Below are 20,991 nucleotides of genomic sequence, written 5' to 3' on the forward strand. Positions count from 1 at the left end.
GTGTTTGTTGGGATAGTTGGCAAATTTCCTATCAAAAGTGGTTCATGGGGTGCCTGGGATGGGATGGAAAAGCATCAGCTGTGGAGGGATTGGGGGGTCCAATTAAAGCCCCCCTAAATTGAGGAACCCCTCATTTAAAGGCCCCACTAAACTGACAACCCACCCTAATTAAGAACCTCCCTCAATTAAGGATGCTCCCCAAAGAACCCCCTAAATTGAGGACCTTTCCAATACTAAGGAACATCCCCAAACTGAGGATCCCCTTGAAATTAAGGATCCCCCAAACAGGGGACTCCCCCAAAAAAGAGAACCCCTTTCAATTGTATCCCCCACTAATGAGAGGTCCCCCAAAATTAAGACCCCTCCCCCAATAGAGGATCCTCCCCTAAATTGAGGAAAAAAACCCAAATTGAGGACCCCCTAAATGGAGGACCCCCCCTCAGACTGAGAACTTCCCCAAACTGATGAATACCCTAAATAAAGGACCCCCCCCAGGTTAAGGAGCCCACCAGAACTGAGGACCCCCCAAAATCTGGGTCTGTCCCCAAATAAAGAAACGCCTCCATAAATCGAGGGCCCTTCTCCAAGTGGAGGAAATTCCCTAAACTGAGGAATCCCCCAAATGGAGGATCCATGAAAATTGAGGACCACCCCCCATTGAAGGGCCCCCCTAAACTGAGACTTCCCCAAACTGAGGACTCTCCCAAATTGAGGGCTCCCTAAACTGAAGTCCCCCCCAAATTGAGAACCCCATAAATTAAGGAGCACCCCCAAATTTAGGACCCCCCCCCCAATATAAAGGCTTCCCCCCCCGCGCACACCGAGCCCATAGGGCGGCCATGGAACTGCGCATGCGCGCCGCGCCCCCACCACGGTGGCAGCGCCGCTCGCGCGCGCATCGCTCCCGCCCCTTGAGTGACGGCCCCGCCAGCCAATGGCGTGGCGTATCGGGCTGTGATTGGCAGGCACGTGGGCGGGGCGCAGGTGGCCCAGCCCCGCCCCTCCCGGCGCGGTCCCCTCACGGCGGCGGCTCCATTTTCTCGCGCTCCCGCGGCCCCCGCGTAGCGCCCGGTTCGCCTCAGCCCCGGCCGAGAGACCCCCGAGACACCGCGCGCCGCCATGAATGAGGAGTACGACGTGATCGTGCTGGGCACCGGCCTCACGGTGAGGAGCAGCCGCCGCCCGCTCGCGCCTCGGGCCTGCTGCGGGCGGCCGCCGCCCTGCCCTGCCCCGCCCCGCCGCCCCCCCTCCGCCATCCCCCGGCTCCTGCGGCTGACCCCCTTCCCCATGTCTCATCCCCCCCCGGCGCCGCTGTCCTTTGCCCGTCTATCACCTGATCATCCCCCCCAGGCTGGGTTTGAGCCCCCCCCGCCTGGGGCGCTCGGGGCTTTATCCCCTCCCCCAGGGTGTGCGGTGCCCTTCCCAGTCTCTCACCTGATTCTCACCCCACTCGCCCCATTCAGGCCGTTTTCTTCAGCTGTCACCTGTCCATCGTAGCCCCCCCGCCTCTGTCTGGATTCTTCCCCCTGTCCCCATCTCCAGAATTCCCGGGGGTCTGGTGTATGGGACCCCCTGGGGGACCCCCTGGGTGCTTTCCCCTGTCATTAATTATCACAGCACCCCCTCGGCTGCAGTCCCACCCCCACCCTGGGTTCTTTCCCATTCATCTCCAGCCCAGCCTGGGATCCTCCCCCTCCGCCCCTCAACATTACCCGGGGGTCTGGTGCGTGTGACCCCCCGGGGGACCCCTGGTTCGTTTCCCCATCGTTAATTCTCACAGCACCCCCCAGCCCCAATCCCATCCCTACCCTGGATCCTTCTCCCCATCCCTAACTGGACCCCCGGGGGTGGGCTTTTTATATGATATATATATATATATATTTATATATTTTATACCAGCTCCTCGTGTTTGGATACACCCCCGTCCCCGATCCCCGCCGTTCCCAGAGGGCCCCAGGAAATGCGGTTGTTTTGCGGAGGGAGGGCGTGGGGAGACTCGGACAATAAAACGCCGACGGGCATTTATTGCCTTTTATTTATTTTTTAAATTATTACCTTATTTTTTTCCATTCACGCATCTCTTCCCCCGCCCCCCCCCCCGTACCACAACCCTAACGTGGCTGCAGGTCCGTGCAGGGTGGAGGCAGCCGTGGTTATCCCCCCCCTCTCCATCCCCATTCCCGCTCCGCCTTTGCAGCCTTCGGCTCCATCCAACCCTGACTGCAGCAGGAGGGGGATGGGAGGCTGGCGAGCCTGTCAAATTTCCCTTATTCCCCCCTCCAAAAAAAAAAAAAGCCCCTTTCCTGCGATGTCGCTGCATCCCGGTGATCCCTGAGGAGAGCTGACAGCTGATGGGGGTGCGGCGGAGGGAGGGGGACGAGCCCTGGTGGGGCTTTGTCCTATTGTGGAGGATGCAGCCCGCGCCGCAGGCAGCCCTGGGGAAAAAAACCCCAAAAAACACAAAACATGGCAGTGCCGCTGCCCGGGAGGTTTGCAGGAGGATTTCTGCCCGTTCCTGCATCCCCGGAGGCCGGGGGATGCCACGGGAGGGCGGACTGCAGGTTCCAAATGCGAGGAGGCATTGTTTGGAGAAGGGGGGAAGAAAATCCAATATGGTGGAAAGGTTTTCCTCCTTGTGCAACTGGCCTTTCCTGCTTTTGTTCCCTCCTGTTGGTGGAGAAAGGTGGCCTGACAAAGGGAGCTCTTCGGGCTTGGCCCAGTGGGGTTCCCCCACTTCCCCTGGCATGGAGATTAAATTGAAATCCAGGCGATTCCTCCCGTGCTTTGGGTGCTGTGATTGATGGGGCTGCTCACTGGGCCCCACCGAAGGCACAGCTGGATTATCACGCCCCTCTTTGGGGTTTGGGGAGAAGGGTGACACACCTGCAGTGTGGCACAAAGGAAGGTGTGAGCTGTGGGACACCCAACTGTCCCAGTTGCTTTCATTCCTTTCAAGGCTCTTCCTTTGAGGAGGAGGAATGGCTTAGGAGGAAAAGCTTCTTCCCTTTGATAGGGAAAGCTGGAGTCTGTCCTAAAGCCTGGCCCGGCTCAGCAAAGCAGGGAAAGGGACTTTTGGGGAGGTGAAATATAATGAGCTTGTAGTGAAGGGGCCTCCAGTAGATCGGAGCTCCATTAAAATGTTAATTTATGCTTTAGTGTGAGCGGGGTATCAAGTTGGTGAACGCAGGGCTTAATCTCAAACTGACAAATGCCAGTGTAAATTTGACAAAAGGCCTCTTGTGAAATCACTTTTAAGACAAGCTCCTGCTAATGAGCAGCGGTTCAGTTAAAAGGAATAAATTAGGGCCGTATTTTAAGGTGTGCTGACCGAACTCCAGAGCCTGGGAATATCCAGGAGCTCAGATTTTGCTTCTGGTGTGCTGGCTTTGCCTCTGAAATACCAATTAGGGTGGGACTTGGTCTTGTCTTGAGCAGCTCATGTGGAAAAGAATGGAAAGCAGAGGTGCTGGTGCAGCCATCCCAGAATTCCTGGTGTTGGCTCATTCCCATTGTGGCTGGAGAGTGGTGTCGGAGCAGAGCTGGATCAGGCTGGCCTGAAGGACTCTCCTGCTCTCACATTGAGGGTTGATCCTTTCTCACTGTGGTAGCAGTGAGAAAGGACCTGGTACCTGTGGTACCTGAGGAGAAGGAGCTGGAAACACATCCAGTTGTTCCTTTCCTTTTCCAAAGGAGCCGTCACGGAGGCTCTGGTGTGGTGTTTGCAGCACCCTTTGCTTCAAGCTGCTGGAGCCCCATCAGGCCCCTGCTGTAGCTCTGAGGTTGTGTCCCTGCTGCTGATCTGGAGGGTTTTCTTTCTTTTTCCAAAGGGAAGGTTCAGTTGTTGGTTTAAAGAGGAAGAGTGAGCCGTTGGAGGCTCTGTGAAAGGGCACAAATGCAGCCATTGTAGTGGCCATTGTGGTTGGGTCCGTGGGGCCAGTGGTGCACGTGTGAATTCCACCGGGATGGATCTGCGAGTGCAATGTGAGTATTTCAGGTGTTAATCTCTTCCTCAGCAGCAATGAAGGACTGAAGGCAGCTTTAGGACTGGGATTACTGGCACTCAAACTATTTCAGCTTTTCCCTCCTGTGTGCTAATCAGAGACCCCATTGCAGTGCCAGCTCACAGAGATGTGTCTTAGCCCTGTGGGGAAAAATAACCCTGAATTACTGCTGCTACAATCCCTCAGACCTGCACCAGCTGTAGTGAACTCCATGGCTCCTCCTGCTCCCTCCTGCCTGGAGCAGTGGGAAGTGAGAGAGCTGCATGAGAGCTGGTAGATCTTCAGCTGCCTCATTCCTGGTGCCAGTGGGTTTTCCAGGGTGCTGGAGCTTTAATAGCTTTAAGGTCCTTGTCTTAGGCTTTCTGTGTGCATCATGTGTGGCAGATTAGGGATCATCTCCCTGCAGCCCTACTGCACAGACTCGTTTTTGATCTGGTGCAGTGGGCACAGACTGGAGAGCTCCTCAGGGCTGTATTTTCACCCCTCTCTTTTCAGTTCACGGAATTCCCACCTCTCTGCTGTGGGAGCGGCTCGGTGCTTCCTCGCTGGGTTGTTTTGGAGTGGGACGTTGTGCCTGGTGTCAGGCTCTCTTATCTGCCCTCCCTGCTTCTACAAAGTTATTTTCCGTGGATTTGGGGGATAATTAAACCCTCCAGTTGAGCCCCAGTAGGTGAATGCTCTGTTCCTGCTGAGGTTTCACTCTTTGCAGGCTGAGCTAAGCTTCTTACCTGCCAGCTGCCTCCCCATGTTAAAGCTCTTCCAATTCCCCACAAAGATACAGATTCACTTTCTGCAGGAGCACAGGAGCCACACTCATTGCTTCAGGATATATTTATTCATACAGGCCCAGGCTGTGTGGCCTAAAGAGCCTCAGAGTGCCTGTGAGGACCATGTGGGAGCGTCTGCTGCAGGGGACACCCAGCATTCCCAGTTGCTTTCATTCCTTTCAAGGCTCTTCCTTTGAGGAGGAGGAATGGCTTAGGAGGAAAAGCTTCTTCCTTTTACTAGGGAAAGCTGGAGTCTGTCTGTCCTTTGCATCACCCCCTGGTAGCTGAGGGGATTGTTGCAGTGCGGTGAGGAGTTGTCTTTGCAGGTGTAGGATGGGTCAGGAGTTGTTTTGCAGGTGTAGGATGGGCAGGAGTTGTCTTTGCAGGTGTAGGATGGGTCAGGAGTTGTTTTGGCAGGTGTAGGATGGGTCAGGAGTTGTTTTGGCAGGTGTAGGATGGGTCAGGAGTTGTTTTGGCAGGTGTAGGATGGGTCAGGAGTTGTCTTTGCAGGTGTAGGATGGGTCAGGAGTTGTTTTGGCAGGTGTAGGATGGGTCAGGAGTTGTCTTTGCAGGTGTAGGATGGGTCAGGAGTTGTTTTGGCAGGTGTAGGATGGGTCAGGAGTTGTTTTGGCAGGTGTAGGATGAGGAGGAGTTGTTTTGGCGGGTGTAGGATGGGTCAGGAGTTGTTTTGGCGGGTGTAGGATGGGTCAGGAGTTGATTTTGCAGGTGTAGGATGGGTCAGGAGTTGTTTTGGCAGGTGTAGGATGGGTCAGGAGTTGTTTTGGCAGGTGTAGGATGAGTAGGAGTTGTTCTTGCGGGTGTAGGATGGGCAGGAGTTGTTTTGGCGGGTGTAGGATGAGTAGGAGTTGTTTTGCAGGTGTAGGATGGGTCAGGAGTTGTTTTTGCAGGTGTAGGATGGGTCAGGAGTTGTTTTGCAGGTGTAGGATGGGCAGGAGTTGTTTTGGTGGGTGTAGGATGGGTCAGGAGTTGTTTTGCAGGTGTAGGATGGGTCAGGAGTTGATTTTGCAGGTGTAGGATGAGCAGGAGTTGATTTTGCAGGTGTAGGATGGGTCAGGAGTTGATTTTGCAGGTGTAGGATGGGTCAGGAGTTGTTTTGGCGGGTGTAGGATGAGCAGGAGTTGTTTTGCAGGTGTAGGATGAGCAGGAGTTGTTTTGGCGGGTGTAGGATGGGTCAGGAGTTGATTTTGCAGGTGTAGGATGGGTCAGGAGTTGTTTTGGCGGGTGTAGGATGGGTCAGGAGTTGTTTTGGCGGGTGTAGGATGGGTCAGGAGTTGTTTTGCAGGTGTAGGATGGGTCAGGAGTTGTTTTGGCGGGTGTAGGATGAGCAGGAGTTGTTTTGGCGGGTGTAGGATGGGTCAGGCAGTGAGAGCTGGAATTGCCTGTGTCTCTGCTCCAGGTGCCCCTGCCTAGGTTGGAGCAAGGATCTCCAGAGGGCCCAGCCCAGCCCAGCCCAGCCCCTCTCTGTGGGCACAGCCCTCCCTGCCTTTCGAAGAACGAGCCTGGCAGTGCCAGAGGCGCTCCCGAAGCCGCAGGGATTTTGCTCAGTGCCCAGTCCTCCCCTGGGCGCCGTCACAGGAGCGGCGCTGGCTCCGGTTTCCATCGGGCTGTCTGAGCCTTTCTGAGCTGCCGCCCCACTTGGAGGGGATCCACAGAAACCTCCCTGCTCCCCTCCATTCCTCAAGGCCTCTGCATGCACAGGGTCTGGCCGTGTCCTGCTCCTGCCCTCCAGGGCGGAGCTGATGGTCTTAAGCAAGCATGGAAACACCAATACTTCCAAGTCCCTCCTTACTTTTATTTCCACGCACTCCCAGTGGATGTGCTGTCCCCACATTGCCGCTGCTGGCTTCTCCCTGGTTCCCTGGCCATCTGCAGCAGCTCAGATCGTTCATTCAGCAGCACAATGAGCTCCTGGGAGCTCGGAACCTGAACTGGCCGAGGCAGAGCGTTGTAGTAGCAGCGTGACTGCAATTTGCATGGATTCTGTTGGATCTGGATCCCCGGAGCTCTCCCTGCTCTGTCCTGCTGCTGCTGTCAGCAGCTGCCCCCTGTTCCTGTTCGGTGGTGGCGACGTTTATAAACCGGCAGAAAATGCACAGATTTGAACTGTGACACTTCCCCTTTTTATTTGCACTCCAAACTGTCCCCAGCCCTCCCCTTATCAGCACAGGCCGTTTGTTTTCCTCGCTCCCTGACCCAGATGACAGCGTCACACATCAAGCGCTTCCCGGCCCCATGGCCGGCACTGCATCCAAAGGAATTGCTGAGCTGGGAGGATCAATCCATTGTGCAGCTTCATGGCCATCATGGCCGCACAGGGAAGTGGCTGAAAGGGCTGGGCAGGATTTCAGAGTGCTCACTGAGCCTCGGGTTAAACAGCAGTGTAAGAGCTCCACCCCAGTCCCCACAGCTGTGTCCAATGGGTGTGAGTGGAGAGGAGCTTAAGGCCTCTCGTGTCTTCTGCTGGTGCCCAAACTCACTCCAAATTCACTGATTTGGGTTACCAGCATCCCTTGGAGTGAAGAAGGGATGCACACTCCCTCTTCTGGGAGCACAGAGCGAGGGATGCTTTGAGGTTAAGTGGGTGACTGAAACCAGCTGACATCCAGATCAATGCATGTGGCTTGTGCAGCTTTTACTGGAGCTCCATCCCTCCTTTTGGTGCTTATTTAGTGGTGAAACCCTGGTTGGCTTCCTTGTGGCTCCGCTCCAGCGTGGACACTTGCAGTCCTGTGCCACCATCTGGCCGAGCTGGTGAGCCAGGCTTCTGGGAGCTGTTCCAGGGATAAAGCACAGGCTAGAGCAAGGAGTCCAGCCACAGAGCTCTGTGAATGTGACTGCTTGGTGATGAGGCCCTTGGTGTGGCACTCCTGCCTTGGGTGTGGTTAATCATGAATGCTGGAGCCACTCTTACTCCTGTGGTTACTCAGAGGTTTAGGCTTTGAGTAATGACTTCACACGGGGTTTGGTGCAGCCTGATGTTCCGGGAGGATCTCTGCTTGCTCCAGCCTGTGGGGGAAAAGGAGGGACCTTGCAGGATCCTTGGATGGATGGTACAGTGGAAGGAGCTTTTGTGGGAAGCACTGTGGCTCACTACTCACAGTCCACGTGGTGATCGTGAAGCCTTGTGGGCACTGTGCTGGAAACCTTCCATGACTTCAGGCACTGAATTCAGAGCGTCCTTGCTGTGTGTGAGGCAGCTCCAGCTTTGCTCCTCAGGTCCTTGGCTGGATTTTGGTGGCATCCTGGTGGGTGACAGACTGGCCAGCACTGCCCTGCTGTCCCAACAGAGAAGGTTTTTCCAGTGCCACCTGGAAGCACCAGCACAGCAAATCCTCAGCCAGCAATCCCTGCACCTGCAGGTGTCTGACCTTAGAACAAAACAACCCCCGAGAGCTGCTGTGGCTGGGAGGTTGATTTTACAGCTTCCTTTACAGCGAGGATTGACTGGAGTCAGGATTTACACAAACAGTCCACAGTGGGAAACTCCTGGTGTTTGTGGTTTTCCTGCCTGACACCTGCACTGCTCAGTCTGGAGCTGGAACTGAACCTGGTGCGCTCCACGGGAGGGGGAAGCGCCACGGCAGGAGAGTCCTGCCTGAGGTGCTTGTGGAGTAAACAGGAAAGATCTCCTGGAGACACAGATCTGCAGGAGTCCTGGCAGATGTGCACTGCTGGCATCTCAGCAGCTGGCTGAGGGTTTCAGACTGAGTGAAAGCTTTGGGTGGAGAGGACCTTAAAAACCATCCTGCCGTGGCTGGGACACCTTCTCCTGGGCCAGGTGCTCCAAGCCCCCTCCAAGGAGCCCCACCCATCACGTGAGATGTGAGCAGGACCTACCAGAGAGATCCTGGTGATGAATGGGAGCTCAGCTGAGGCAGAGCAAGATCAGTAAAACCTCCAAGATAAGCTGTGCTAAGCACACAGACATTGAAGTTTTTGTTGAGCTCTTTGGCTGGGAAATGCCAGCGCCGGTGCAAAGTCGTGTTTTAATGGGGATTTAGCTGTGCAAGGGCTGAGCTGGTCCTGCAGCCTGGCTGTGCTCTGTGTGCTCTGCAGTCACACACAGCAGCTCATCTGCTGCTCCAGGGAGCCTCAGTGGGCACAGGGCAAGGAGAGCAAAGCTGAGCTGATGAAGCACCCAAATGCCTTCATTTATTCTTTATGCTGCTCTCTGAGAGAAGCTCTTGATTATCCTGAGTGTCCCAGTGTGGCAAATATTAATAATTGAAGTTCTGAGGAGACTGATTGAAGTCCAGGTAAGATTTCATTCTCCTGCTGCCTCTCTGTGCACATCCTTACACTGACAACTGGTGCCTTAGAGGACACATTATCCTTTGGCTCCAGTGCATGGAATTCCTAAAAAATTCCTCTGGGAAGCCCTGATAGGTGGTGGTTGTGCAGGGATCCAACCTACACACAATCTCTGCCCCCTTGCTTGGCTTGCCCAGAGAAGATATTAAATTTATTAAGAGGTTAACCTGCCTCCAGGAGGTGCCTGAATTCTGGGATGAGGCAGCTGCTGTGCATGTTTGCAGGGGGCTGTGCAGCTGCAATGGAGCTGTCTGAACATGCTCTCAGGGAAGATGGCAAGGAGGAGGCTCCAGTGCAGCTGACCTGTCCCTTGCCCCCTTTCCTTCCTGCAGGAATGCATCCTCTCTGGGATTATGTCAGTGAATGGAAAGAAAGTCCTTCACATGGATCGGAACTCGTACTATGGAGGGGAAAGTGCTTCCATTACACCCCTGGAAGATGTAAGTGTGGAGAGACAGCCCTCCTTGTGTCCTTCCTGGCACACCAAGGGGATTTATTCCCACTTAGCCTTGGGTGGCTTCACATGAACCACTCTGAGGGTTTCGATGGGTAAGGAAGGTTTATGGCGCTTCCTCAGCAGGTAACAGTGGGGGAAATGCCACTGTGGGGTGTTTGGAGTTGGTGGGTTGTGCTTGTTTCCTGTAATTCCCAGTTGGAATCTGAGCAAATCGAGCACGGAGCGTTCCAGAGCCGTTACAGCTGGGTGTTAAAACTCTTCAGCTAAATTGTAAACTGGACTGAGAAATGCCATGTTACACAGTCCATCAGGTTCATAAATTCCCAAAGCCCGGAGGAGCAGAATTACACTGCCTGCTTCTTCCTGTAACAATTCACTGGATGTGTCTGTGTGTTCCCAACTCAGCTTGGAGCTCAAACTGCAGCCAGAAGCTGGCTCTGAAGAGCTTGTGTTCAGCCCGGAGCTGTGGGCGTGGAAAGTGTGTCCATGTGTGGGAGAAATGACACCCAGACAGATTTCCTGGGCTATAATAAGTTCTGTGTTCTCTCTCCAAAGCTCTACAAAAGGTTTAATCTCCCTGGAACTCCACCAGAATCTATGGGGCGGGGAAGAGACTGGAACGTGGACCTCATTCCTAAATTCCTTATGGCTAATGGTGAGTGACCCTGAGCTCCCAGGTATTCATTCCTTGGCTGCTGCTGGGTGCTGGAATAGCACAGGCACTGTCAGTCCCAGTAATCCTTATCCTGGAATCCCTGTGCTGGACTGGGCTGGAGCAAACCCTGCCAGTGCAGTGGCTCCCAGTGCAGGGCCAGCTCCCTTCGCCTAAAACCGAGCCCTGGCTGCTGGAATCTCATCCTGGAGCACGAGGGAGGGATGGAGGGATGGAGGGATGGAGGGATGGATGGATGGATGGATGGATGGATGGATGGATGGATGGATGGATGGATGGATGGATGATGGATGGATGGATGGATGATGGATGGATGGAGGGATGGATGGAGGGATGGATGGAGGGATGGAGGGATGGATGGATGGATGGATGGATGAGGGATGGATGGATGAGGGATGGATGGATGATGGATGGGTGGATGGATGGATGATGGATGGATGGATGGATGATGGATGGATGATGGATGGATGGATGGATGATGGATGGATGATGATGGATGATGGATGGATGATGGATGGATGGATGATGGATGGATGATGATGGATGGATGGATGATGGATGGATGATGATGGATGGATGATGGATGGATGATGATTGATGGATGAGGGATGGATGGATGATGATGGATGGATGATGATGGATGCATGGATGGATGGATGATGGATGGATGGATGGATGATGGATGATGGATGGATGATGATGGATGCATGGATGGATGATGATTGATGGATGATGGATGATTGATGGATGGATGATGATTGATTGATGGATGGATGATTGATGGATGGATGATGATTGATGGATGGATGATGATTGATGGATGGATGGATGATTGATGGATGGATGATGATTGATGGATGGATGGATGATTGATGGATGGATGGATGATTGATGGATGGATGATGATTGATGGATGGATGGATGATTGATGGATGATGGATGATGATGGATGGGGCAGTGCCTGGCTCAGGGCTGTTGCCATGGAAGAACTGATCGATGCCAGCCAAGGCTTGGGTGCTTTATTCCCAGCCCATCTGCAGCCTGCAGTGGGAACTGAGCACGGGGAAGGGTTTGTTGCCGTGGGAGCTGCTGTGTCTGTGTGTGACTGTGCCAACCCTTGCAGGTCAGTTGGTAAAGATGCTGCTCTACACAGAAGTCACTCGTTACTTGGACTTCAAGGTGATCGAGGGCAGCTTCGTCTACAAGGGAGGAAAGATCTACAAAGTTCCTTCCACTGAGGCAGAAGCTTTGGCCTCCAGTGAGTAGCTGCCCCTTTTCTGTTCCCTCTGAATGCCCTAAACAGAGGCAAACCCATCCCTTGGGATATTCTTGGTGCTCCTCATGCGTTAAGGAGCATCCTCAGGGTTCTCCTGCACCTCTTTCTCTTCAAACACCCCTTGCTGTGAGCCTTGGGTTTGCTGAGCCCTGTTTTCTTGGAGCTTCCAAGCTGCCTGTTCAGTGAGACTCTGCTGAGAACCTGGCAGTGCTTTCCTTCCTCAGGAGGTTCCATCTGGGGCTCATCTCCCAGCTCTGCCATAAATATTTGATGTCATGTCCTCGTTGGAATTGTGTGTGTGAAAAACATTGCAGGCAAATTGGAATGACTAATTCTGACCTGTGGCACCTCAAACCTTAATTGTTGCCTACTTAGATTTCACTGCTCAAATAAAGCTAATAACAGTGTGGTGAAATCCAGTAGGATCTAGAGGGCATTCCATGAGCCCCAGACGTGGGCTGTGTTCAGCAGCACCTCTGAAACATCTTCTGCTAAAGTGACTCCTGCAGTGAAGGCCCCCAGTGTGTAGGTCTGAGCCTTCCTCATGGCAGATGTTCCTGTGTGCTGAAGGGATCAGCAATTCCTTCTTCTGGCCACGTCTCCTGTGTCTCCTCCTCCTCCAGGACACTCATCCTGGCACGAGTGGAGGTGCTGCCTCTGCCCTCACGTTTCCAGTCTTGCTTCTGCAATTTGTGGAGAATTCAAGTGCAGAAATGGTGCCTTGTCCAGCCTCCTGTTTGGGGTTTGAGGGACAGGACAAAGGGCAATGGCCTTAGGCTGAAGGAGGGCAAGGTTAGACACGATCTTGGGAAGGAATTCCTGATTGGGAGGGTGGGCAGGAGCTGGGATGGAATTCCCAGAGCGGCTGTGGCTGCCCCTGGATGGATCCCTGCAGCATCCAAGGCCAGGCTGGACACTGGGGCTTGGAGCAGCCTGGGACAGGGGGAGGTGTCCCTGCCATAGGGTGGAACTAAGGCCCTTTAAGGTCCCTTCCAACCCAAACCATTCCTTGTTTGAACACTCAGGGGTTCTTGCCCACTGCTGATAATGGGAAAGCCACAAAGTCACTGAGGATCTGGGTTCTGCCAAACCCCTGGTTCTGCTGAATTCTCACAAACCCCTGGTTCTGCTGAATTCTCACAAATCCCTGGTTCTGAGTTCTGCCAAACCCCTGGTTCTGAGTTCTGCCAAACCCCTGGTTCTGAGTTCTGCCAAACCCCTGGTTCTGAGTTCTGCCAAACCCCTGGTTCTGAGTTCTGCCAAACCCCTGGTTCTGAATTCTCACAAACCCCTGGTTCTGAGCTCTCCCAAACCCCTGGTTCTGAGCTCTCCCAGACCCTGGTTCTGAGCTCTCCCATCCCCTGGTTCTGAGCTCTCCCAAGCCCTGGTTCTGAGCTCTCCCAGGCCCTGGTTCTGAGCTCTCCCAAACCCCTGGTTCTGAGCTCTCCCAAACCCCTGGTTCTGAGCTCTCCCAAACCCCTGGTTCTGAACTCTCCCAAACCCCTGGTTCTGAGCTCTCCCAACCCCTGGTTCTGAGCTCTCCCAGGCCCTGGTTCTGAACTCTCCCAGGCCCTGGTTCTGAGCTCTCCCAACCCCTGGTTCTGAGCTCTCCCAGGCCCTGGTTCTGAGCTCTCCCAGGCCCTGGTTCTGAGCTCTCCCAGGCCCTGGTTCTGAGCTCTCCCAAACCCCTGGTTCTGAGCTCTCCCAGGCCCTGGTTCTGAGCTCTCCCAAACCCTGGTTCTGAGCTCTCCCAAACCCCTGGTTCTGAGCTCTCCCAGGCCCTGGTTCTGAGCTCTCCCAGGCCCTGGTTCTGAGCTCTCCCAGGCCCTGGTTCTGAGCTCTCCCAACCCCTGGTTCAGGTTTGATGGGTCTGTTTGAGAAGCGCCGCTTCAGGAAGTTCCTGGTGTACGTGGCCAACTTTGACGAGAACGACCCGCGGACCTTCGAGGGCGTGGACCCCAAGAAAACCACCATGAGGGATGTGTACAAGAAGTTTGACCTGGGCCAGGATGTCATTGACTTCACAGGCCATGCCCTTGCTCTCTACAGGACTGATGAGTAAGTGGGGGGGTTCAGTTGCTCCCCCAAATCCCAGGGTTTGGGGTTATGATGGGATTGATTATTGTTATTTTGAGCTTGGAGGGGTCCTGGGTAAAACTTATGGCACCACCAAATGCTCCTTAAAGGGACCTGCCAGGGAAGCACTGCCAGGAGCAGCTGGAGGGTGGGGAAGGAAATGTCCTGGGAAGTCAGTGTTGTGCTCTCTGGGGTGCTGTGCTGGAAGTGCTGGTTTGGGAACATCCCAAATGGTGTCACTGTCCTTCCCAGCTATCTAGATCAACCCTGCCAAGAGACAATCAACAGGATCAAGCTGTACAGCGAGTCACTGGCTCGGTACGGGAAGAGCCCCTACCTGTACCCCCTCTATGGCCTCGGAGAGCTGCCCCAGGGCTTTGCAAGGTGAGCTTCACTTGGCTTCGCTCTGGCTTTCACTCTGGCTTCCCTCCAGTGGGGTGTGCACTGGAGTTGGGTGTGTGGAGTCACTGCTTGAGCTTCCAGAATGTGATGCTGCACTAAATACTGTGGTCCTTAATGGTTCTTGCACTTAATTAAGAGGTGGTTCCTCCACGTGAGGTTCTTTCTTTGTGGGCTTGTTCCCCTCTGGATTTGCTGAGAGATGCTGTTGGCAGAGTGTTTATGCCTTGTGTTTGTTTGAGCAGAGGGTTTTGAGGAGGGCTTTATCCAAGGGGAGCAGACCCTGCAAGGGCTCTTGAGCTCCAGCCCTGGAGGTGCTGAAGGGATTTTCCTGTTGCAGGCTCAGTGCAATCTATGGAGGCACCTACATGCTCAACAAGCCCATCGAGGAGATCGTCATAGAGAACGGCAAAGTGGTCGGGGTCAAGTCTGAGGGGGAGGTATGGACCCTGCCCACCTTCCCTGCTCCCCTCCCCACCTGCCCCTCAGAACCCACATCTTTTGGGTTTGAGCACAACAAACACACACAAAACCCTTTCTTTTTAAGCCCAAGGGCCAACGTGCTGGGCTGGGGCTCTTGTCACAATGTCCTGATGGGCAGAGTCTGATGGGCATCCCTGCTCCAGGAGTTGGGATGAAGTCCCCATGGGCTGGCAGGGAGTAATTCGGGGAGGCAGCTGCTCCTCGTGTCCAGCTCTGCCCTTGGCACTCCCAGCTGCTCTGACAGCTGGCACGTGGCCTTTGTGCAGCCTCCCCAGCACCTGGCTGGACAGAGCTGGGAGCGCTGAGTGGGCACCGATGGGACACTGAGCACTTGTGGTGGGATAACGCGTCCCTTGGGGTGGGAATGACGAGTCCTGGCCAGGAACAGAGGTGACAATCCATGCCAGAGACCAGAGTGTGTGCAGCCTGGAGGCCTCAGATTGATAAACTGTGAATTATGACTGGAGGAACTGTTTCTGACATGAGCTGGGCAATGTCTCCACGTTGGTGCTCAGGTGGCTCGCTGCAAACAGCTCATCTGCGACCCCAGCTACGTGTCAGACCGCGTCACCAAGGTGGGCCAGGTGATCCGGGTCATCTGCATCCTCAGCCACCCCATCAAGAACACAAACGATGCCAACTCGTGCCAGATCATCATTCCACAGAACCAGGTCAACCGGAAATCAGGTGTGTGCAGGGCTGGTGGGCTGGGGTCACACCGGGACAGGGACAGGGACAGGGACAGCTCCTGCCCTGCCCCAGGGGCTGCCAGGGCCCAGCAGGGCTGAGCTGCACTTAGGGGACGGAGGTGGGACGAGCCTGTGGTTGGGAAACCTGGTGAGGAACCTGCGGCAGGAAATGCCCCAGACTGGGAGAGGTGGGGGAGGGCTGAGGGGAGGGGCTGTTGGCACAGAACAGAGCACTGGGAATCCCACCAGATTGGGGAAACTGAATTTTGGGGATCTCCCGTGTCCAGGCTGCTCAAGCAGGAGATGGGAGCATGTAGGGCAAGGATGGGACTCACTGCAGGTTCTCCAAACCATCCAGGGGCTGCCAGGTGTCAGGGCAGTGGGAAGAGATGTGGGCCGGGTTTTGGGATGGGGCTGGAGGAGGTTTTGGGCTGCAGCTGAGGAGGTTTTGGGATGAGGCTGGAGAAGGTTTTGGGATGAGGTTGGAGAAGGTTTTGGGATGAGGCTGGAGAAGGTTTTGGGCTGAGGCTGGAGGAGGTTTTGGGCTGAGGCTGGAGGAGGTTTTGGGCTGAGGCTGGAGGGGGTTTTGGGCTGAGCCTGGAGGAGGTTTTGGGATGAGGCTGGAGGAGGTTTTGGGCTGAGGCTGAAGAGGTTTTGGGATGAGGCTGGAGGAGGTTTTGGGATGAGGCTGGAGGAGGTTTTGGGATGAGGCTGAGGAGGTTTTGGGATGAGGCTGGAGGAGGTTTTGGGATGAGGCTGGAGGGGGTTTTGGGCTGAGCCTGGAGGGGGTTTTGGGCTGCAGCTGTGCCCTGTCCCCCCAGATATCTACGTGTGCATGATCTCCTCTGCCCACAACGTGGCGGCGCAGGGCAAGTACATCGCCATCGCCAGCACCACCGTGGAGACCGCGGACCCGGAGAAGGAGATCAAGCCGGCCTTGGACCTCCTGGAGCCCATTGAGCAGAAGTGAGTCCTCAGCCAGCCCCTGTCCCCTCTGCTGGGACACTGGAGGCTTCCGAGAGCTGCTGAGGCCGAGCGTGCTCAGCACCTCGAGCGCTGCCCTCGCACCCAACCTCTCCTGCTCTGAGCCCGTCCTTTTTCCAAAGCAACCCAAAGCAAGCCAGGGCTTTTGTCCGTTCTGCAGGTTTGTGAGCATCAGTGACCTGTTTGCACCCACCGACCCGGGAACCGAGAGCCAGGTGAGTGAGGGCTGAGCCGGGCTGGGGGGCACGGGCCCCAGCTCGGGCTCCAACGCTGCTTCTGCTTCCAGATCTTCATCTCGCGCACCTACGACGCCACCACCCACTTCGAGACGACGTGCGACGACATCAAAGATATTTACAAGAGGATGATGGGATCAGAGTTCGACTTCGAGGAGATGAAACGCAAGAAGAACGACATCTACGGGGAGGAGGAGCAGCAGTAATGAGAGTCTCTAATTAGGAGAAGTTTAAATCGGCTAATATGAATATATAAGGAACTTAATGAACACTGTACGAAATTCAATATTGTAAGGCCTGCTTTTGTAATCCCATCTCTGAGAGATTGAAGAGTACTGCACTGGTAATGTTCCCTTTTTGGATATCATGTGTTAATTATTTCATTCTAGTAGGGCTGCTGTCCAGAATCTGGCAAATTCCTGACTGATATTCCTGACTAACCTCGTAAGCGAAAGGCAGACTGAACTTACTATTATTATTATTATTATTTTTGCAGACGTAGACGTGGGTGCAGATTTGAAATAACTCATTGACAGCTGTGTCTTACCTTGTCTTTTTAATCATTTGTAAAACATCCTTCACAATCCTGTGCTTCTGGTGAGCTCGTAGATGTGACGCTGATGTCACTCAAACCTGATATCAAGGAAAATAGAAACTGAGCACTCCGTTATTGTGGACAGCATCCCTAAAAGTCTCTCCCATCAATCTTAACTCTGTGGCAAAGTTGTATCATGGACAAAGCCCACACCTATTGTAGCAGCAAATGTTGGCTTCGTTCTGGGCACAGAACTTAACCTCCACTTAAGCTTCTAAACCCGTTTACATCGGTTGGGACACAGCTGTGCCTCAGGCTCCTTTGTGTTTTAATCTTAATAAAATTGAGAGAACAAATTACAGAGCAGGCAAGATGTGGAAGTATTTTCTGTCCCCTGGTGGCTTCTCGGATGGACCAAACGGCGCTGCGGTATCGGCATGACAGAGCCTGTGCTTCTCGTGTCTCCTGAAGGCTCCAAATGATTTCTGTACTGCGAAGTAAAGCCAAATTCTGGAAACCACTCCTGGCCTCTGGTCTGATTCACTTCAGTTCCGGGAGCAGCAGCTCCAGGCTGAGATCCTGCAGCAGCTCTGCCCGCTCGGGCTGAGACGGGAGCGTTTCCTGCAGAAGGCATTTCCTGGTTCCGTGCTGCTTTCCAGGCTGTGCTGCTCTGGCTGCCTTTGGCGGGGCAGCTGTGGCTCAGGCTGTGCCCTGGCACAGTCCCTGTTCCTGCAGCAGCCACCCAGTGCCACAGCTGGAAACAGCAGCAGCAATCAGTAATCCCTGTTCAGCTGCTCTCCGTCCCCAACACGAGCTGCTCAATCCTGGGTGATCCTTCCCCATTCCCTGGCTGCCACAGCCGTGCCAAGTGCCAGGAGAACCCAGGGAAAGCCTCGGAGCAGCTCTCCAGGGTGCCACGGGCTTCCCCTGGCACCGTTCCCACACAGGAACTGGGCTTTGATCCTATCTCGGTCCCAAGGCTGAGCTGAGCCTGCCTGGGGCTTCCCCTCTCCTTCCTCCCAGACGGGGCCCTGGCACTTCCTCCTCCCCAGCTGCCACTGGCAGGAGCAATTCCCTTTGTGCCACTGGCAGGAACAATTCCCGAGGTGCCACTGGCAGGAGCAATTCCCTTTGTGCCACTGGCAGGAGCAATTCCTGAGGAGCCACTGGCAGGAACAATTCCCTTTGTGCCACTGGCAGGAGAATTCCCTTTGTGCCACTGGCAGGAGAATTCCCTTTGTGCCACTGGCAGGAGCAATTCCTGAGGAGCCACTGGCAGGAACAATTCCCTTTGTGCCACTGGCAGGAACAATTCCCTTTGTGCCACTGGCAGGAGAATTCCCTTTGTGCCACTGGCAGGAACAATTCCCTTTGTGCCACTGGCAGGAGAATTCCCTTTGTGCCACTGGCAGGAGCAATTCCCTTTGTGCCACTGGCAGAATTCCCGAGGTGCCACTGGCAGGAGCAATTCCCACCCTTGGCTGCTGGGAGTGGGGCTGGGGCAGCTCCCTCTGTGCCATGCCCACAAACCAGGTGGAAAATCCATGATCCCATGATCCCTACCTGCTGTGACCTGGTCATTCCCCTGGTTCTTCCATCCTTCCTGCAGGGAAGCACGATGGGATCCATCATCCAGGAGCCCACCACGGTCCTGCTCACTCCTTGCTGCTTTCCCCACCTCCGTCCCAGCTGGAAAATCCCCTGCCCTCCCTTTCCCTGTTGGAAAAGGCTGGATGCTGGTCCCCTCTCCAGAAAGCAGAGCTGTGTACATCCATTATTTCGGAGGTTTTATTAATCAAACTCTTTACAAAGTCATCCTGTACAGAGCGGCCTCTGGGATTTAAAAACGAGCTGAAGGAGGCCCCTGCCCCGCAGAGCCGGGTGGGGACGGGGCTGGGCTGCTCCTTTCCCCCATAAATAAAAGAGCTTATTCTGTTCTGCAGCCCGGCTTCCCGCTATTTACAGGGATTCCAGTGCTGGGATCCACGAGTCCCGGCAGGGAACCAGTACCAGGAGGCAACGGGGGTGAGCTGAAATGTAGTGTGGGCCTGAACAGCAACGACCACGTGGAAAAGGGGTTTGTTCTCATTCCTCATCTTCAAGTAGACTTTGGGAAATTCATCTGCCTGCTCTAATGGCAGCTGCAGGAAGAGACTCGAAACCACTCCAATAATTTACCTGTACCGTTTAAAAGAACCTTTCCTATGTGAGACTGGATGGCAGGGAATGAACCCCCTGAGGGTTTGCATTTCCCACCTTTAAATAAGATTTATGTACAGAGCTAAAACCGACTTTCCCCCACACCCAGCAGCTGCTGGGATCCACTGGGATCACTGGGATCCAGTGGGGTTGATGGGATTGACTGGGATGGATGGTGGGGATCCACTGGGATCCACTGGGATAGATGATGGGGATCCACTGGGATTGATGGGATCGACTAGGATGGATGATGGGGATCCACTGGGATCGATGGGATTGATGGGATGGATGGTGGGGATCCAGTGGAATCACTGGGATTGGCTGGGATGGTTGGGATCCATTGGGATGGTGGGGATCCACTGGGTTGGGTGGTGGGGATCCAGTGGAATCATTGGGATGCACTGGGATTGGCTGGGATGGTTGGGATCCATTGGGATGGTGGGGATCCACTGGGTTGGGAGGTGGGAATGTCCCCCACAGGACCGGGGTGCCCAAACTGGTGCCGCAGGGCCTGGGGAGGAGCCGTGTCCTGGTGGCTTCACTTTGTCACCTGCAACACAGAGACGTGGCCCAGGTCAGTGCCTGGCACCCTCTGGGCTTCCTGCAGAGCCTCCCCAGGGCCAGGCCTGGAGTTTTTCCCGTTTTCCAGGCATGGCTCTCCTGGACCCAGCTGCAGGGATCAGAGTGCTGACTGGCAGATCCCACACCCAGCACTTTGGGATGGCCCCTGCCCTGCTGCAGGATCCCAGCTCCCTGCTGCCCCCCCCCAGCCAGCCCTGAGCTGTCCCCAGCTTTCTGGGATCAATCCCAAGCTTTCCCCTCTTACCAGTAGCTTCTTCTGAAGGGAGCAGCCACTTTCTGCACCGTCCCGAGGAAGGTGGCGATGTCAGCCACAAGAATTCCTTTGCTTTCCAGCATCTCCCTGCAGCTGCTGCTGGGATTTTCTGCAAGGGGAGGAGCAGCAGCTCCGTTAATTCCAGCAAAGGAGGAAACATCCCTGAACCCCACCGTGGCTGCTCTGCTGCTCTGCCAACAGCCTCAGCCACCCACGGCTCCAAAATCCCCCAATTCCTTTTCACCACCCACACCTGACCCGCACCGGGAAGAGGCGATTCCCGCAGGAGAACAGGGATTTTTTTATCCCTCCCCACCCCTTTCCAGGGCACTTTCAGAGCTGCAGGGCCGGGGATGCCCTCACCTGTGAGGTACACGGCGAACCTGGCGCGGACGTGCTGCGCCTGCAGCCCCAGCAGGCACTGGGCGCGCCCGGGCTCGGCCGCGGAGTCGCAGCCGTGGAAGGGCAGCAGCTCCAGCAGCTCTGCCCCCTGGCACCACCTCAGCAGCAGCTGCTTCCTCTGGGCGCTGCCATCGTCCCTGCTGAGAGAGGGGCACGGCTCAGGGGATGGGCAGGGAGGGTGGGATCCGCCCTTCCAGGTGGATTCTCCAGCCCCACGGGTGATTTCTGGACCCAAAGTGGCAAATTCCCCCCTGCTCCAGGGCTGCCTGTGCTGGTTTTGCCCGGGGTCGGTTCATTTTTGCCTCAGGGGTTGGTTTGGGGTTTGTGCTGGGGGCTGTGGGTGGCTCAGGGAGGTTTTGTTGTTGCTGGAAAGCCAAGGCTGCTCCTCACTCACCCCACAGGCCTGGGGGGCACAAGGCCAGGACAGGTGAGTGCCCCTGTCCCAGGGGGTGCTCCAGAGCCTGGGATCAGGCTCAGGATACAAAGCTGGGAGGAGGAGAAGGAAGAGGGGCTGATGATGGAGCCTGGCCTGCCTGGGGATGGCCTGTGATGGGAAATGGGGATGAATCCCTTGGCTTTCCCAGCTCTTCCTTTCCCTGTTAAAATTCCTTATCCCAACCCAGGAGTTTTCTCACTTCACCCACCCA

At 55.1% G+C, this 20,991-nt stretch overlaps 2 protein-coding genes across 4 annotated transcripts in view; one reads left to right on the forward strand and one right to left on the reverse strand.

Moving 5' to 3' along the window:
• Positions 1-1,001: 1,001 nt before the first annotated feature.
• GDI2 (GDP dissociation inhibitor 2) lies at positions 1,002-17,428 on the forward strand. The gene is made up of 11 exons (XM_036400666.2): positions 1,002-1,164; positions 9,433-9,540; positions 10,113-10,212; positions 11,354-11,488; positions 13,366-13,564; positions 13,835-13,966; positions 14,322-14,421; positions 14,980-15,151; positions 15,975-16,119; positions 16,298-16,352; positions 16,424-17,428. The coding sequence occupies exons 1-11, from the start codon at positions 1,120-1,122 to the stop codon at positions 16,577-16,579; spliced, it is 1,347 nt and encodes a 448-aa protein (XP_036256559.1). The 5' UTR covers positions 1,002-1,119; the 3' UTR covers positions 16,580-17,428.
• A 1,250-nt stretch (positions 17,429-18,678) lies between these two features.
• TASOR2 (transcription activation suppressor family member 2) overlaps positions 18,679-20,991 on the reverse strand; it is a 47,995-nt gene continuing 45,682 nt past the window's right edge. Inside the window, exons 22-24 of one of the 3 annotated variants that reach the window (XM_036401567.2) lie at positions 20,306-20,481; positions 19,934-20,051; positions 18,679-19,657 (exon numbers count right to left, since the gene is read on the reverse strand). In XM_036401567.2, coding sequence (XP_036257460.2) covers positions 19,654-19,657; positions 19,934-20,051; positions 20,306-20,481 — 298 coding nt within the window. In that variant the 3' untranslated portion in view covers positions 18,679-19,653. Of the gene's footprint in view, positions 19,658-19,929; positions 20,052-20,305; positions 20,485-20,991 lie in introns of those variants that run through there. The other 2 variants (XM_036401565.2, XM_054514867.1) reach the window with 2 other exon arrangements.

Source organism: Molothrus ater, chromosome 5 (genome assembly GCF_012460135.2).
Source record: "Molothrus ater isolate BHLD 08-10-18 breed brown headed cowbird chromosome 5, BPBGC_Mater_1.1, whole genome shotgun sequence".
Taxonomy (NCBI): domain Eukaryota; kingdom Metazoa; phylum Chordata; class Aves; order Passeriformes; family Icteridae; genus Molothrus; species Molothrus ater.